Consider the following 18,019-nt stretch of genomic DNA (forward strand, 5'->3'; position numbering starts at 1 on the left):
TAAATTTGAAAGGGGATGTTTTGTTCCATTTTGGTGTTTTTATTTTTCTCCTACCACTTATTTTCAAGCAAATTGTGACTTATATCATTGATGTTTTAATAAGTTTTGCAGGGCAATCCTTTTAGATATTAAAGGTTTTGGTAAAGTTTCAGTAAGTTGATATTGTTTGGATTTCTTGTGGAAGATTTACAGTAGACTCTTTCTTTTCAATTTGTATCAATCGTTGTGATTTGAATTGATATGAATTGCTTCCAGCAGGGTATTTTCTCTGATAGAGCCATGCTTATTTCCTAGAACATAAAAACGTAAATGTCGGTATTGTAGTTTTGAAGAATCCAATAGGCATTTATTACAACTATGTTCAAATATTATATTCCTGAGGCACAGAAGTATCTGGACTAACTAAAGCTATAAGTTTACAATAGAGGAGCACTGCTCTCCAGTGGCATCATGCTTTTTGATGGAGTTTGAGATGTTTACAGGGAAATCTCGATTATCTGAACGAGATGGGCGGGCACTATTTTGTTTGGATAATCGATTTTAGCCGAATAAAATACCTTTCCTCTGGAGCACGGAGCTCTTTTAAAGTCTGCTTCCCGTTCAGGAGACTGCAGAAGCACACAGTGTGCGATACCCTGCCCCCCAACCCCTTTCTTGCCCACCCCAGCCAAACCCCTGTCCAACAACACCGCCCCTCTCCCCTCAACCCTGTCCAAAACCTCCAAACACTCCCCGACACCGCCACCCACCCCCCCGCTCCCGTACAACACCGTCCTACCTCTCCAAAACCGCCCCCTGCCCCCAAACCCATCCAACAACTCCTCCGCCCCCATCCCCATCCAGCGCTGCCCCTGCCCCATCCCTATCCAGTGCCGCCCACGCCCTGTGCCCAAGCCCCATGCCCGTTCCCCATCCCCATCCAGCACTGCCCCCGTCCGTCCCCATCCCCATCCAAGCATTGCCTCCACCTTGCCAACCCCATCTAGCACTGCCCCCGCCCGTTCCCCATCCCCATCCAAGCACTGCCCCCACCCATCCCCCATCCAGCACTGCCCCCGCCCACTCGTCCCCCATCCCCATTCAGCACTGGCACTACCCCCGCCCCCCTCATCCCCATCCAGCACTGCCCCTGCCCCCTCTCTGGTGCAGCCGGACTGGACATCAACAATATTGTTGCTGCTGCTAAAGCTGCTACCACTGCCTTTGTGGGTAAGTCTCCAAATAGCGCGCGCGCGCGAACATGAACGAACACACTTTTTTTGACTGCAACATTTTGACAGGTTCCACCTCTGCCCTGTACAGGGCAATGTTGGTCAGATTATCTGGGGAAGGTGGGGGGAGGGGGGTTTATGATACACCCCTCTGTAGAACTCCAGGGAAAGTGTGGGGAGTGAGAGAGGGTGTGAAGTCAGTCATTTGGAGATGGTGCCTGTTAATCACTTTACACAGAAGAAGCGATCTCTGTTGGAAACAAGTCTTTGATGTAATGTTTCTATCGGGACCTCGAGATCTTTTTCGGATAATAGAGGTTTCTCTGTATACTCCGATCACATACTATGATATACTGATGAAAGTATAAACATGTCTCCTTAAATGTATATTGATTGTGAGACATAAAATGATCAATTGTCATTTAAAAATGATGTGGTTGGAATATGAGGCATTTGTCAACCAGTTGCTTTGAGAAGCTGCTGTCTTAAACTAGCAACAGTTCAATATTATTCCATATATATTTTAATTTAATTTTCTCTCTTTGTATTGATTGTCTCCACTTAAGTTGTACAAAATCGAAGTTGCGTGATCTGATACAGCTGACTGTTTGTGTCTGAAAAAGGATCCCTGTGAAATAGACCAGTGTTTTAAAACATTTTAAAGGTTTCATGGTGACCAGTACTAGACTTGCTTTTGTTTGAAATTCATCGAATTGGCTTCTGCAGGATTTAAAATCATAGCAAGGAATAAAGTTCTATTTCTGAAGCAATAGTCCAGTATGATAATAGAATGTTTCCTGATAAATATTACTTACATTGCAAATATGTATATTGTTTTGAGCATTAAGACATTTCAAATAGTCAATAAAATGTTTTATTCCAAATATCTTTGGCTGTTGCCATTGAGTTGAATTGCATGGGGCACTGTTATCCTCCTCTCCATTCCCCTGTCCCACCTTTGTTTTTAAAAAAGTCAAGGTGACCTCATCTACCATTGCAGAGGCTATCCTATAGTACTATTTTGCTGGGAGTAGCATCAATCTGATGAACTGGCAGTGAATTGTCCCAGCAGAGTCAGCTGGGAGCTAACCAGTTGCTGGGGCTGCAAAAGTTGCATCGCACCGAGAAGCCTTGGTAAGATAGAAGGGGAGGCAAGTGAGGAGGGGGTGTGGCATTTTTGATCAAGGTAAATATCACAGCAGTATGTAGAGAGGATATTCCTGATAGATCGTCCAGTGAGACTATACAGGTTGGAGTGGGATATAAGAAAAGGGGAGATCACATTGTACTAAAAGTCTCCCCGCAGTAGTCAGCAGGAAATTGAGGAGCAAGTATATAGCAGGATCACAGATAGCTGTAAGGATAATAGGATTGTAATTTTCCAAAAGACTAGGACTGCAGTAGTGTTAAGGGCTTGAATGGGGAGAAATTTAAGTGTGTTCAAGAAGACTTTGTTAATCCACGTATAAACGGACCAATGAGAAGGGTCAAAACTCAGCCTCCTCTTGGGAAATAAAGTAGGACAAGTGACTGACATGTTTGGGGGGGTAAACATTGTGACCAGTGGCCACAACTCTATCAGATTTAAAATAATTATGGAAAATAATAGGTCTTACCCATAGGTTTAAGTTCTAAATTGGGGCAAGGCCAATTTTGATCGTATCAGACAGGAACTTTGGAAAAATTGACTGGGTGAGGCTGTTCACAGGTAAAGGGGAAACAGGCGAGTAGGAAGCTTTCAAAAGCAAGATAACGAGAGTTCAGGGACAATATGTTCTTGTTAATATGAAGGGCAAAGCTGACAGGAATAGGGGACACTGGATGACTAGAGAAATTGAGGCTCTAGTAAAGAAATAAGAAGAGGTGCATGTCGGGTATAGGTAGCTGGGATCAAGTAAATCCCTTTAGGAGTGAAGGGAATGTTGGAGTATAGTTGAGAGAGAAATCAGGAGGGGGAAAAAAGGGGAAATGAGATAGCTTTGGCAGATAAGGTAAAAGAGAGTGCAAAGAGCTTCGATAAATATATTCTTGCTAAAAGAGTAAGCAAGGAGAGTAAAAGGGGCCTTTTAAAGATCAACAAGGTCAGTCTGTGTAGAGCCACTGGAAATGGGCGAGGTCCTGAACAAATATTCATGTCCGTATTTACCATGGAGAAATCCAGGGAACTTTGGAAGTAAAGAATGATGTCTTGAAAAGAATCCACATTATAGAAGATTAAGTGCTGAAGGTCATAAAATGCACAAATCTGGATAAATCCCCTGACCTGATCAAGTGTAAATCAGGACATTGTGGAAAACTAGCGAAGAAATTGTGGGATCTCGAGGGGAGATATTTGTATCATTGACATCTGCAGGTGGATGGATAATATTGTGCAATTACTTAAGAATGGCTTTCCCTTAGAGCCTATGAACTAGAGAATGGTGAGCCTGATGTCAGTGGTAGGTAAGTTGTTACAGGGGATTGAGAGACTGGATCTACATGCATTTGGAAAGTCAAGTAATGATTTCGAGATAGTCAGCATGGCTTTGTGCATGGGGAAATAATGCCCCACAAATTGGATTGCGTGTTTTGAAGAGGTGACCAAGGAGATGGACGAGGAAATTGCAATGTTGTCTTTTTGCATTTAACAAGGCCTTCAAGATACCGCATGGTTGACTGGTCTGTCAAGTTAGATCACATAGGGTCCAGGGAGAGCTATCCAACCTTGATGCAAAATTTGCTTTACCGTATGAGACAGTGGTGGGAGAGGGTTGTTGTTCATACTGGAGGCCTGTGACCAGCAGTGTGCTGCAAGGATTAGTGCTGGTTCCACTGTTGTTCGTCTTCTATATTCTCATCCAACATTCTTTATATAAGAGGCATCTTTAGGGAGTTTGCCAGTTAACACCAAAATTGGTGATGATGTGGACAGTGAAGAAGGATGGTGGGGTCTTGTTCAACTGGGCCAATAAGCTGGCAGATGGAGTTTCAATTCCGATAAATGTTGCATTTTTGGTAAGACTGACCAGGGTAGGACTTGCATAGTTAATGGGAGAGCCCTGAGGATTATTATCGAACCAAGACAGAGGGGTGCAGGCACATAGTTCCTGTCTATGCAGGTACTCAGAGTGGTGAAGGAGATTTGGCAGTTTGCTTTCATTGGTCAGAACATTGAGTACAGGAGTTGGGATGTCATATTAGAACTGAATAAGATCTTGGTAGGGTCACATGGAGTATTGCAGACCATACAGGTTGCCCTGCTGTAGGAAGGATGTTATGAAACTGGAAAGGGTGCTGAAAAAGACTTGCAAATGTCATAGCACCTTGAAAGTGGAGTCGCAGCTAGATAGGATAGTGAAGAAGGTGTTTGGTATGCTTTCCTTTATTGGTCAGATTATTGAGTACAGGAGTTGGGAGGTCATGTTGCAGCTGTACAGGACATTGGTTCGGCCACTGTTGGAATATTGTGTGCAATTCTTCTGGTCTTCCTATTGGAAGGATGTTGTGAAACCTGAATGGGCTCAAAAAGATTTACATGGATATTGCCAGGATTACCAGATGTTTTCCAGTCTGAAAAACAACTTTCCACCACCACCACCCTTTGTCTTCTACCTTTTGAGCCAGTTCTGCATCCAAGTGGCTAGTTCTCCTGTATTCTGAGATGTAACCTTGCTAATCCATCTCCTATGGGGAACCTTGCTGAACGCCTTACTGAAGTCCATATAGATTATGTCTACCACTTTGTCCTCATCAATCCTCTTTGTTACTTCTTCAAAAAACTCAATCAAGTTTGTGAAACATGATTTCCCAAGCACGACACCATGTTGAGTAATCCTAATCAGTCCTTGCCTATCCAAATACATGTACATCATGTCCCTCAGGATTTCCTCTAACAACTTGCCCACCACTGATGTCAGGCTCACCAGTCTATAGTTCCCTGGCTTGTCCTTACCACCCTTCTTAAACAGTGGCATCACGTCAGCCAACCTCCAGTGCACCTCACCTGTGGCCATCGATGATGCAAATATCTCAATAAGAGGCCTAGCTTCTCAGAGTTCTCTGGTGCGCCTGCTCAGGTCCTGGGGATTTATCCACTTTATGCTTTCAAGACATCTAGCACTTCCTTCTCTGTGTAATATGGACATGTTTCAAGATGTCACCATCTATTTCCCTACATTTTATATCTTCCACATCCTTTTCCATACTAAATACTGATGCAAAATACTCATTTAGTATCTCCCCCATTTCCTGCGGCTCCACACAAAGGCTGCCTTGCTGAGCTTTGAGGGGCCCTATTCTCTTCCTAGTTACCCTTTTGTCCTTAATGTATCTGTAAAAACCCTTTTGGATTATCCTTAACCCTATTTGCCAAAGTTATCTCATGTCCCCTTTTTGCCCTCCTGATTTCCCTCTTAAGTATACTCCTCCAGCCTTTACTCTTCTAAGGAATCACTCGATCTATCCTGTCTATGCCTGACATATGCTTCCTCCTTTTTCTTAACCAAACCCTCAATTCCATTCGTCATCCAGCATTCCCAACACCCACCAGCTTTTCCTTTCACCCTAACAGGAATATACTGTCTCTGGACTCTCGTTATCTAATTTCTGAAGGCTTCCCATTTTCCAGCCGTCCCTCTACCTGTGGACATCTGCTCCCAATCAGCTTTTGAAAGTTCTTGCCTAATTCCGTCAAAATTAGCCTTCCTCCAGTTCAGATTTTCAACTTTTAGATCTTGTCTATCCTTTTCCATCACTATTTTAAAACTAATAGAACTATGATTGCTGACTTCAAAGTGCTCCCCCACTGACACATCAGCCACCTGCCCTGCCTTATTTCCCAAGAGTAGGTCAAGTTTTGCACCTTCTCTAGTAGGTACATCCATATTCTGAATCAGAAAATTTTCTTGTATACACTTAAATTCCTCTCCATCTAAACACTTAACAATATCACAGTCCCAGTCTCTGTTTGTAAAGTCAAATTCCCCTACCATAACCACCCTATTATTCTTACAGATAACTGAGATCTCCTTCCAAATTCATTTCTCAATTTCCCTCTGACTATTAGGGGATCCCTAATACAATCCCAATATGGTGAGCATTCCTTTCTTATTTCTCATTTCCACCCACATAACTTCCCTGGATGTATTTCTGGGAATATCCTCCCTCAGTACAGCTGTAATGCTATCCCTTATCAAAAATGCCACTACCCCATCTCTCTTGCCTCCCTATCAGTCCTTCCTGTAAGGATTTGTATCCTGGAACAGTAAGCTGCCAGTCCTGTCCATCCCTGAGCAATATTTCTGTAATTGCTATGATAGTTCAATCCCATGTTCCTAACCATATCTTGAGTTCATCTGCCTTCCCTGTTAGGTCTCTTGCAATGAAGTAAATGCAGTTTAATTTATCAGCCCTACCTTGTTCTCTAATTTGTCCCTGCCTGCCCTGACTGTTTGTTTGACTTGCTGCTTTTCTCAGCTATACCAGTCTCAGGTTGATCTCTTTCCTTACTATTTCCCTGGGTCCCCCCCGCCACCTTTAACAGTTTAAATCCTTCTGAGCAGCTCTAACAAATCTCCCTGTCACTATATTAGTTCCCTTCCAATTCAGTTGCAATCTGTCTGTCTTGTAAAGGTCACTTCTACCCCAGAAGAGATTGCAATAAACCAAAAAATGTGAAACCCTCTCCCATACAGCACCTCCTCAGCCATGCATTCATCTGTTGTATCCTCTTATTCTTACCCTCACTTGTTCATAGCACAGAGAGTAATTCAGATATTACTACTCTCAAGAGCCTCCTCTTTAAATTCCTGCCTAACTCTCTCTATTCTCCCTTCAGAATCTTAACCTTTTCCCTTCCTATGTCGTTTAGTTCCAATATGTACAACAACGTCCTGCTTGGACCTCTTCCCCGTTGAGAACATTCTGAACCCTCTCTGAGACATCCTTGATCCTGGCACCAGGGAGGCAACACACCATTCCGATTTTTTGCTGCTGGCCACAGAAATGTCTATCTTTGCCTCGGACTAGAGAGTCCCCTAACATAATCGATCTCTTGGAACCCGAGTACCCCTCATTGCATTTGAGCCAATGTCAAAAACTTGTCTCTTTGTGTATGTTCCGCCGAAAATCCATTATCACCTTCGTTTTCCAAAACAGCAGACTTGTTTGAAATGGGGATAGCCACAGAAGACTCCTGAACTACCTACCTACATCTGTTATCTTTTCCTGGATTTAACCCACCTATGTGACTGTATCTGTGACATTTTTCCCTTCCTATAACTGCCATTCATCACACCCACTTGCTCTTGTAAATTCTTTATTGCCTCTAACTGTCACTCCAACCGATCCATTTGATCTGATAGGATTCACAACCAACGGCATTTATTGCAGATATAATCCTCAGTGGCACGTAGACTTTCCCTAAACTTCCACATCCGACAACAAGAGCATATCACTCTACTGAAGGCCATTTTTGCTTCTTTCAATCTACAGACCCAGAGAATAGCAACATCTTATGCCTCTACAAAACACTGCTCCAGGCTAACTTAAACTTAAAAATATAATCCATAAGTATTAATCAAGAGCTAGTTAGATTTCTTCCTTTTAATATTTGGTAATAGCTAGTGGTATAAACTGAGGTTTTGAATTATGTGAAATATTGAGGTAATGTCTGAAAATAATCTATTTCACCAGGAAGTGGAGTGGTGATGAAATCTAAATTAAAACATGATGCTAACCCTTATAAAACAAAACCTTGAGTACATTCACAGCCCTTTCCAATAGATGACAGGTACCTGTGGCAATTTTATTGTCTGATGTGAGCAAGCCTAATTGTGGTTTACAATTCCTGTCAGTAAGATTTGGCATGAGCCTAAAAGTCCATCTGTTTCTGCACAGTCAGCCCATGTGGATTGAATTAAATGAGTACAAAAAAAAGCTGTAGAATTTGCACATCATTATGTTTCTGTCCATATTGTGGGGAGACATACTTTGAAAAACACTATTAACTTGGAGATATAATACAATTTTTCCATTTATTGAATATATAATACATGTGGAAGAAGTGTTATTTGTCTGTCTGTCTGTCTTGCTTGGGTGAGATCTCCTTTTGTTTAATATATTTAATTGCATGAGACACCTTCCTTGATAATTTTGGCTCAACTAAAGAGCATATATTTTTGATTTTTTTTTTAAAGTTAGGAAAAGCAAAAAAATTATTTGCTCCATTAATTAATGAAGAATGTCAAAAGTCACATGACACCAGTTTATTGTCCAGCTTCTTATTTAAAATAAACCTGTTGGTCTGAAACCTGGTGACTTTTGACTTTGTCCACCCTCGTCCACACCAGAATCTCCACATCGTGGCTACAGTTGTAATGAAGAAACAGCGATAAGACAATGATCAAGTTTTTTTTCTTTTGTCTGATATTGACTAAAAGATGAATACTAGCCAAGTCTCAGTCAGAATGTTACTCAAAATAGAGTAGCCATGTTATATAGAATTTTTTGCATTTATCAGAGAGGGCAATGTTTATTGGGCCAGCTGAAAGTTGGTCGCTTCAACAATGCAGTAGCCCTCAATCCATCATTGAACTGTCAGCCTGCATTACACTCCACAATATTTTTCAAATAAAAAGAGGAGGAAGGGTTGGCTTTATGCTACACTGAGCCTCGTCTGCCATTCAGTGAGTTTGTTGCTAATCATCTCCATTTTCCCATTTGATGCCCATATATTGGATTCCCTTTGATTCTCACAAATTTATCGTGCTTGATCTCTTTTTATAGTGGGATTTGAACCCATAACGTCTGATTTTGAGGTGAAACTTTATGTTGGTGTTGATTCCCATTCCCAATATGTATTTGAACACTACCAACATGTTAAAATCGGATTGCCTTGTGAGCTGGATTAGACACTTGGGTCTTTGCATATGCTTTTCTTAAGCAGTTTCCGAACATAAACTAGGCATGTAATGCTAAAAGAGGTAGGACTTAGTTTGAAGCTATAAATTTGATTGTTAATTGCAGTTCTTTGAGAGTGATCTATCAGCATTACCTATAATAAAATACCAAATGCTGTAAACAAGATGTTAGGCAGAATTGATAAAGGAAAGTAAAAGTCACAAACCTGAACTTATGTCTTGTTTAATATTTTTATTTTGGAATTTTCTTTACAAGTTGGAGAAAGACTTCACACTTCTTTTGAGGTATTGCAAATTTTCTTTTATAGAAATCTTTCGAACAGTAGGTTGATTTGAATGCCAGAGATTTGCCTTGAAGTTTTGAACTATTGACTATAAATCAATTCGGTCACTTATCTCCATAATTCCTAGACACTTTGCATCCATGTTATTGGATAAGATTTATTTTGTTTTGAATTACTCAGTTAAGTGGATTTATAACAGTCTATTTAAAAGCCCAACTTTTAATGAGGGTTACAAAGTAATGCATGTGGAGGAGTAATCTCTTTTATATCAAGAAAGATGATTTACTAACATGTGCAATGGTCGCATTTGTTATTTTCATAATCATGAAATTTTGTTTGTATTAATCAAGTAAATTAGCAATCATAACTTTGTACATTCGATTGCTATAGAATTAAGCCTAGTGTTGAATTCAAACTACCTTTTGAATGAGTGATGACATGAAAGTCAAAAGACATAATTGTCCAGTTTAGATCATTAGTGGGTATGACTGATATACCTCCAAACTCTGCTATCGTACAATTCATGAAGAAGAGACAAAGCCAATAGCAAGGAATCTCTAAAGGTATCACCATCAAATCTAGATATGTATTACTAGCTCATTAATTCCTATTGTCATCTAACTATCTACCATCTCAAATACCTTTACAATGACTTAACTGCAAAAATACATGATACTTAAAACTGCTTGTTCTCTTAAGTTCTGATGCAAAGTAATTCAAAGCTTGAGCCACGACTCACTCATTCTCAATATACTGAGACCGAACAAAGTCAAATTTGCAATTTGGCTTGATGAACTGTGATTAGCCACAAGATTAACTGCTGATCATTTTACAGTAATGGTTTACATTGCAGGATCCACAAACTGTCCATGGTGCACTTGTGTCCATTCAAAATCAAATAGTCACTGTCAAACCATATATTTCAAAATTGAGTTAATGTTTTGACTATGGAGTGCAAGGACAAACGGCATTGGGCAAGCATTGTGTTAAAACATTTAACGATGTGGCTTTCATATGTTTATTGGATGTGGGGAGGTTTCATTGGCAATGTCAGCATTTCTCATTCACTACCCTCAAGGGCAAGGAGGATCGACCTTATTGAATTGCTACATTCCTTCAAATGCAAGTATACTCGGAATAATGAACTAACAATGTGAAGGAATAACAAAAAGATATGTTTTCAAGTCTGCGTGGTAGCTGACTTAGAGAGAAACTTCTGGATGGAGGTAGACCATGTGTTTTCTACAAGTTCTTTTATGTAGTGGTAATTGCAGGTTTGAAATGTTCTGCAGAAATAGATTGGTTGAGTTGTTGTAGTATGATGCTTCACATTGCTGTCCTAACAGAGGAAGTGCTAATTAAGCAGGCTTGCTCCTGAATGGTGTTTAACTTCAAATGTTGTCAGAGCTTCAGAAATCCCCAGATCCTGCCCACCATCTATAGGATGATTCAGGATTGTGACGGAATATTCCCCACTCCCCTGGATTTGTGAACAGACTGTATGCACAAGAAGGTTCCAAGACCCATTTCTCTCTGCATGATTTTCTTTAAATTATTTCCCCAGGGAAGTAGGGAATATTTCAACATAATCCTGAATCATCTTGTAGATGATGGTCACGGTCTGGTGATTTGGAAATGGAGTTACTCAATGCAGAATTCCTAGCTTCTGACTGATAGTATTTGTAATGGCTGGTCCAGTTGAGTTTACAATTAATGATAACTTCTGGGATGTTAATTTCTGAATGTAACAAGCACTGCTTGCCCTGCTTTTCCGCTCACTTGGGGAATGGCGAAGCAAAGTCCATGGTGCCAAAAGCCAACTGAATGAATAAAAATCCCTGATTTTTCAAAGGCCAGATCAAAGCAGTTTGGTATGTAAATATGTTTTTACTCAATGTTTACCCTTCCAGACAGAGTTGATTGCAGCTTTGCTTTTAATGCTACACTTGAGTTTCATATCAAATTACGTGGTCTGGGGAACAACCCTTAATGTGAACCTCTCAAACGTTTCATGCATCTGCTGTTTCAAAGAATGGAGACAATTAATACAAATGTTTTGCAGGGTTTGAAAGAGCTCAATGTATATTTCTATTTGCTTTAATCCATACACACAACAGCAATCCAAACACTGGTGAAGGAAGGAGGCAGGTTGGGTGGTGCAGAGTATTTCTATCATAACTTCAATTGGAAATTAATGGAAATTTAATGCCCCTCATTCCATCTCCCATTCCAACCTCCACATCACTGTCACCTCAAACTGTGAGTGTGCTGAGAATGGGCATTTTGAAATCATTTTCTTGGCACTCTAGCAAGGGTACAGTGGAAAGTTGAGCAATCACCTGAGATTATAATATGAAGCAGGACAAAGCTTATTTATCAATTCAACTGCCATACCATGTAAAATGAGCCAATGTATTCTCCTGCAAAAAAGACTTGTTTTCAATAAAATTGTGGGGTGTGTAGTTTTGAAAGAATGTCAATGCATGGAAATAAATTATTAAAGCTTTGTATAAACTCTTTTAATCATGCACACATTCATAAATTGTCTATTCATGACTAATCACAGAGGGATTCATTCAGGCTTTGCTAAACATAATTGTATGTTTTGTTGCAGATTACACCAGGCAGTAAGGCAGACCTGGCAAATGTTGGACTTGGAGATATGGTGCTTTCCATCAATGGTGAAAATACTGAAGGAATGACTCATTTGGAAGCGCAGAGCAAAATCAAATCCTGTGTAGGATTCCTGACACTTTCCCTTGGGAAGTAAGTTTAAAGCAGATCATACAGAGAGAAAAGTAGTTGGAAGCTTGGAACAGTCTGTTCACAATTCCAGGAAAGCGGGAAATATTGCATCACAATCCTGAATCATCTTGTAGATGGTGGGCAGGGTCTGGGAATTGGAAATGGAGTTATCATACATATACTAAAAGCCAATTAGTGTTGAAGAAACATTCATTAAACACGATTGAAGAATTTGGAATGTTATTTGTAGAATGTGAACTTTCCTTACCTGTATTGGCTTTTTAGGCCCCATTAATTTAAATGGCATGGCTATTGCACAATTGTATTTATTAATGTGAGATCGCATGAAATGAAACTATTGCGCTCAACAGGACAGCCTGTATGTATAATCAGGTAGATGGAAAAATGATTGTATAGTCTGCTTTTATTTTAACCCTGAGGTCTGTCTGCAAACTGAGATAATCACAATTTCATGTGAAATGTGCCATGTGATATAATATTCACAGAGTCATACAGGTATACGAAATGGAAACAGACCATTTGGTCCAACCCGTCCATGCCGACCAGATAACCCAACCCAATCTAGTCCCACCTGCCAGCACCCGGCCCATATCCCTCCAAACCCTTCCTATTTATATACCCATCCAAATGCTGCAGTTGTACCAGCCTCCACCACTTCCTCTGGCAGCTCATTCCATATGTGTACCACCCTCTGTGTGAAAAGGTAGCCCCTTAAGTCTCTTTTATATCTTTCCCCTCTCACCCTAAACCTATGCCCTCTAGTTCTGGACTCCCCGACCCCAGGGAAAAGACTTTGCCTATTTACCCTATCCATGTCCCTTATAATTTTGTAAACCTCTATAAGGTAACCCCTCAGCCTCCGAAGCTCCAGGGAAAACAGCCCCAACCTGTTCAGCCTATTCCTATAGCTCAAATCCTCCAACCCTGGCAACATCCTCGTAAATATTTTCTGAACCCTTTCAAGTTTCACAACATCTTTCCGATAGGAAGGAGACCAGAATTACATGCAATATTCCAAAGTGGCCTAACCAATGTCCTGTACAGACACAACATGATCTCCCAACTCCTGTACTCAATACTCTGACCAATAAAGGAAAGCATACCAAACTATCCTATCTATCTGCGACTCCACTTTCAAGGAGAAATGAGCCTGCCTTCCAAGGTCTCTTTGTTCAGCAACACTCCCTAGGACCTTGCTATTAAGTGTATGAGTCCTGCTAAGATTTGCTTTCCCAAAATGCAGCACCTCTCATTTATCTGAATTAAACTCCATCTGCCACTTCTCAGCCCATTGGCCCATCTGGTCAAGATCCTGTTGTAATCTGAGGTAACCCTCTTTGCTGTCCACTACACTACACCTCCAATTTTTGTGTCCTCTGCAGACTAACTAACTGTACCTCCTTATGCTCGCATCCAAATCATTTATGTAAATGACACAAAGTAGAGGAACCAGCACAAAAAGTAGAGGACCCAGCATGACTTAGTATTTTTTATTTTTAATTGAACCAAGATTTTAATGCCTTTTTGCTCAGAATGTAGAGATTTTGTAAGATGGTTCATTTCATGTACTGGATGACTTAAGTTCTTCCTTTTACCTTGAACTCTGATTAAGTCTGTGAGTAATGGAGGTCACTAATATAGTTTGTGTGGGAAATAGAGAGAGATGTATTTAGATGTATTTAGTAAACCAAGTATGTGGTTAGGTAATCTAATTTAGGTGGATGTAGTATCAGAAGCTGATGCTGTTATTTGTTTGTGTTTTTTGATCTATTGAATTTACTGGCTTAAATTAAAAAGCCATTATAGGATGTGGTAGAAGAATGAAATGAGTAGATTAATTTGTGAAGAGATGGTAACATCTGAAAAACATTGGGTAGAGTATCCAATCACAGCTGCAAGCGGTTTCAGCTCTCGATGAAAGGTGTAATAGTTGAGAGCACTCCAGCACCATACACTGCAAGAAAAACCACTGATGTTATTCACCCTTCAGCTTTGAGATGTTACTCAGACTGAAATCGATCATGATCACTTGAGCAAGCTTCCTCCAAAGGCATCCATGCCTTCAGGAAAGGAGAGTCAAGATCCAGGTGGAAGCATAACATGTAAAAGCTTAAAAACTGAGGTAAAAACAATGACTGCAGATGCTGGAAACCAGATTCTGGATCAGTGGTGCTGGAAGAGCACAGCAATTCAGGCAGCATCCGAGGACAGGCAAAATCGACGTTTCGGGCAAAAGCCCTTCATCAGGAATAAAGGCAGAGAGGTTCTCTGCCTTTATTCCTGATGAAGGGCTTTTGCCCGAAATGTCGATTTTGCCTGTCCTCGGATGCTGCCTGAATTGCTGTGCTCTTCCAGCACCACTGATCCAGAAAGCTTAAAAACTGTCTACCTTAAGCTGTAATCTTTGTCTTTTGGTGGTTGTTCTTGAAACATCAAATTTAATCATTTTGTTTTCAGTTTCTGGTTCTCCATTGCTTGATAGTTGTCATTTATAATTCTCAAAAATGCCCCCTGAGATTTGAAAATTCCAATTCTGAGGGGGAGAGGGTACTGATTTTTCACCTTTTAATCAACTAGTGATGTAATGTAGACTAGATACAAAGTTGAAATTTTATTGCTGGAACAGCACAGCAGGTCAGGGAACAGGAGATTCGACGTTTCGGACACAGGCCCTTCTTCAGGAATGAGCAGAGAGTGTTCAGCAGGAGAAGATAAAAGGTAGGGAGGAGAGACTTGGAGGAGGACTTGGAGGAGGACTTTCTACTACAAACCAACCGACTCCCACAGCTACCTGGACTACACCTCCTCCCATCCTGCCCCCTGTAAAAACGCCATCCCATTCTCCCAATTCCTTCGTCTCTGCCGCATCTGCTCCCAGGAGGACCAGTTCAAAATACGTACAACACAGATGGCCTTCTTCTTCAAGGACCGCAATTTCCCCCCCGACGTGGTCGACGGTGCCCTTCACCTCATCTCCTCCACTTCCCGCTCCTCCGCCCTTGAGCCCCGCCCCTCCAACCGCCACCAGGACAGAACCCCACTGGTCCTCACCTACCACCCCACCAATCTCCATGTACAGCGCATCATCCTCCGTCACTTCCGCCACCTCCAAACAGACCCCAGCACCAAGGATATATTTCCCTCCCCTCCCCTATCAGCTTTCCGTAGAGACCACTCCCTCCGCGACTCCCTTGTCAGATCCACACCCCCCCACCGACCCAACCTCTACTCCCGGCACCTTCCCTTGCAACCGCAGGAGGTGCAACACTTGCGCCCACACCTCCCCTCTCACTTCTCTTCAAGTAATAACTTCTGGCCTAGCTGGTGACTCCCACATGCCACGTACAAATTTTAAGAACGAAAGTAAAGCTAGGAATAGCTCTTTGCAGTAGACATTCAGGGAGAGAAATGAGAAAGAAACGTTTTTGATGGCACAGTAAGTTGGAAGCTCACATTCATAATTGAATTGCCACTTTTTACATCTGCCTGTCTGAATGTCAACCGATGCCTTGACCAACCTCCCCTCCAAAGTCCAAGTAAACTGTATCCTCCAGTGTACTATAATCTTCCACCATTACATGTTGTGTTACTCCATTCAGAATTATTCTTCCCTCTACATCTCAATACGCTCCCTCCAATCCTCTCAAAATCACTATCTAAGTTTGCCTATCACCATAGTGATGGCTTCTAATAACCATCCTTGACTTTCAGACCCTCCCTAAAACTGACCATGGTCCATTAATTTTCTTAATTCTGACATGACTGGACCACCAGATAAATGTGTCAGTGAGAATAAAATTACAGCACCTGAAAATCCAAAAGCAGTCCTTGAGAAAATCTGAGGAGCCTATCTAAGAGTATTTGGGTGGGGATGGTTTGAAGAAATCAGCAAGGGTCAAAGCATAGTGTGAAATAGTTTCTGCTCTTTCCGTGTTTTACTTCTACATCCTGCTCCCTGGCATTTACGTGCCTGTGACAGGGTAAATAAAGACAGTTTATTGTCTAGTTCAGAACTGGCACCTTGGGCAATGTAGAATTCCCATTCTCTGGACTGGATGATTCCCTAGTATTTTGTATTTACAAATCTGGAGTGCAACTTTGTCCCACAATGTAAGTATTATTAAATAAAATTTTAGAAGGAGCCATATGAAAGCCGTTAATACGTGACAATAGGATTGCTGAAAGAGGTTTAAATGGTGACTTAAAACAGAAAAAGAGTAGAGACACATTTTGGGACAGATTTTGGAGCTTCTGGCTTTGGGAATTGAGTTTAACTGTCAAATATGATGCAAAAGGGAATCTAGATTGTGGAGTGTGAGTTTTGTGAACATAGCCATGTGCATGAGGCAATGATGATAAAGATTGCAACTTCCTCAGTGTTTACTTTCTTTTGAGGTGATGTGATGCCTTCATGGGGAAATTACTTTTGAGTTAACAAATACTTGTGGAGTTAAGAATTCAATGTTACACTTTGGTACTAAGTAACTATCACAGAAATTAGGACGGGGTATATTTTGCATGATAATGCTACACTGGAATTGCATATTTTTTATATATAGGAATTGGTTGTTGCAGTGTATTGCGCTGTGCTAATCTAAAGGGTTGTGTATGGGTGAGAAATGCAAACCTAAAGAATTAGTTTGTTTGAAATATTCACATTTATAACTTGAACGAGAGACTTAAGTATAGAATTAACAACCTCCAATGTTGTGGTGTCTGTTAGTCCTTCTGTTTTGTCAATGTTTTGGGGAATTTGCTAATGACATGAGATTGTAGTCAAATTGGAGAATACAATCAATAATATGTTTTTAAACTAAGAAAATTATAGCCTGCTGGCCTCCAAATTGTAGTATTGAGGTTGGAGACCATATTCTTCAAACCTCTCCTATCAGGTAGGGTAGACAGCTAAGTGGCGTGCACAATTTAATGCGGAGAAGCAGGACATGATGCAATTCTAGTGATTAGGTGGAGGTAGGGGAGAAGGATGCTTTTGAGGAATATAGTGGGAATGTGTATCCAATGGAGCCGTGCTGGATAAATTTGGTGTGTGTGTCGGTGTCTGTGTCAGACACGTTAGGAGCCATTTTCCTATGTTCCATTATATTGAATGTCCTTCTATGACACACTGAAGAATGCAGTTAAACCATAAGAATTACTTTCTTTGCATCTGAACATTTTGTGATATGGTATACCCCTCCTTAAATGGACATGATCAGCTTTGTGCATGCAGATTTAATCAGGTTTTGATGGACAGTTTTAAACATCTGAGATTTTGGCATTCATTTTGTGATTTGTAATTGAATTAAGATTAGAGTATGTCATGCACAGACATGAAATGTGTTGAAAATGAGTGCTGCTATTTTGAGCTGATGGAATGTAAGTGTATTTTGATATTGCACCTTTTCTTGCAATGTTGAAATAAGGAAATAGTCTAAAAACCCTCATGAATTTCCTATGATTATTTAAGCTTGTAGTCTGCCTAACTACTTGACCTGCTGATAATGTATTTGATTCATTTCCAAAGTCACAACTATAGGTGAGCAGAAATATTCATTTCATCTTCTTGTTGACAAGCCCGTTTGTTAAATAGAGCATGACGTGTTGGTATGTCAACAAGTGCTATCGCACTAAACTCGAGCATAAAACCTGCCTAAACCAGTTGATACCTGCTGGAAATGAATTTCCTGCTGGCTGACCATAGGGTGACAGCCATTGGACAAATTTAGTCCTTCACTGGCTCAAGAATTACCAACTTTATTGGTCACCATCAAGGTGAGACAAAAGACTGATTTTGTACTTGATATCTCCTTGACCTGCATTTCCATTCAAGTCATGTACAGTATGTCGTGAAATTCCAGAG

The 18,019-nt window shown here is 40.8% G+C and overlaps 1 protein-coding gene across 2 annotated transcripts in view; it reads left to right on the forward strand.

Annotated features, from left to right (window-relative positions):
• Positions 1-18,019, forward strand: part of pdlim7 (PDZ and LIM domain 7) — a 144,671-nt gene that overhangs the window by 39,717 nt on the left and 86,935 nt on the right. For both annotated transcript variants that reach the window (XM_087995373.1, XM_043703722.2), the window contains exon 2: positions 12,008-12,159. In XM_087995373.1, coding sequence (XP_087851499.1) covers positions 12,008-12,159 — 152 coding nt within the window. The remainder of the gene's footprint in view (positions 1-12,007; positions 12,160-18,019) is intronic.

This window comes from Chiloscyllium plagiosum, unplaced genomic scaffold, assembly GCF_037043375.1.
Source record: "Chiloscyllium plagiosum isolate Xiang-an unplaced genomic scaffold, Cpla_swu_hap1 HiC_scaffold_16, whole genome shotgun sequence".
NCBI lineage: Eukaryota > Metazoa > Chordata > Chondrichthyes > Orectolobiformes > Hemiscylliidae > Chiloscyllium > Chiloscyllium plagiosum.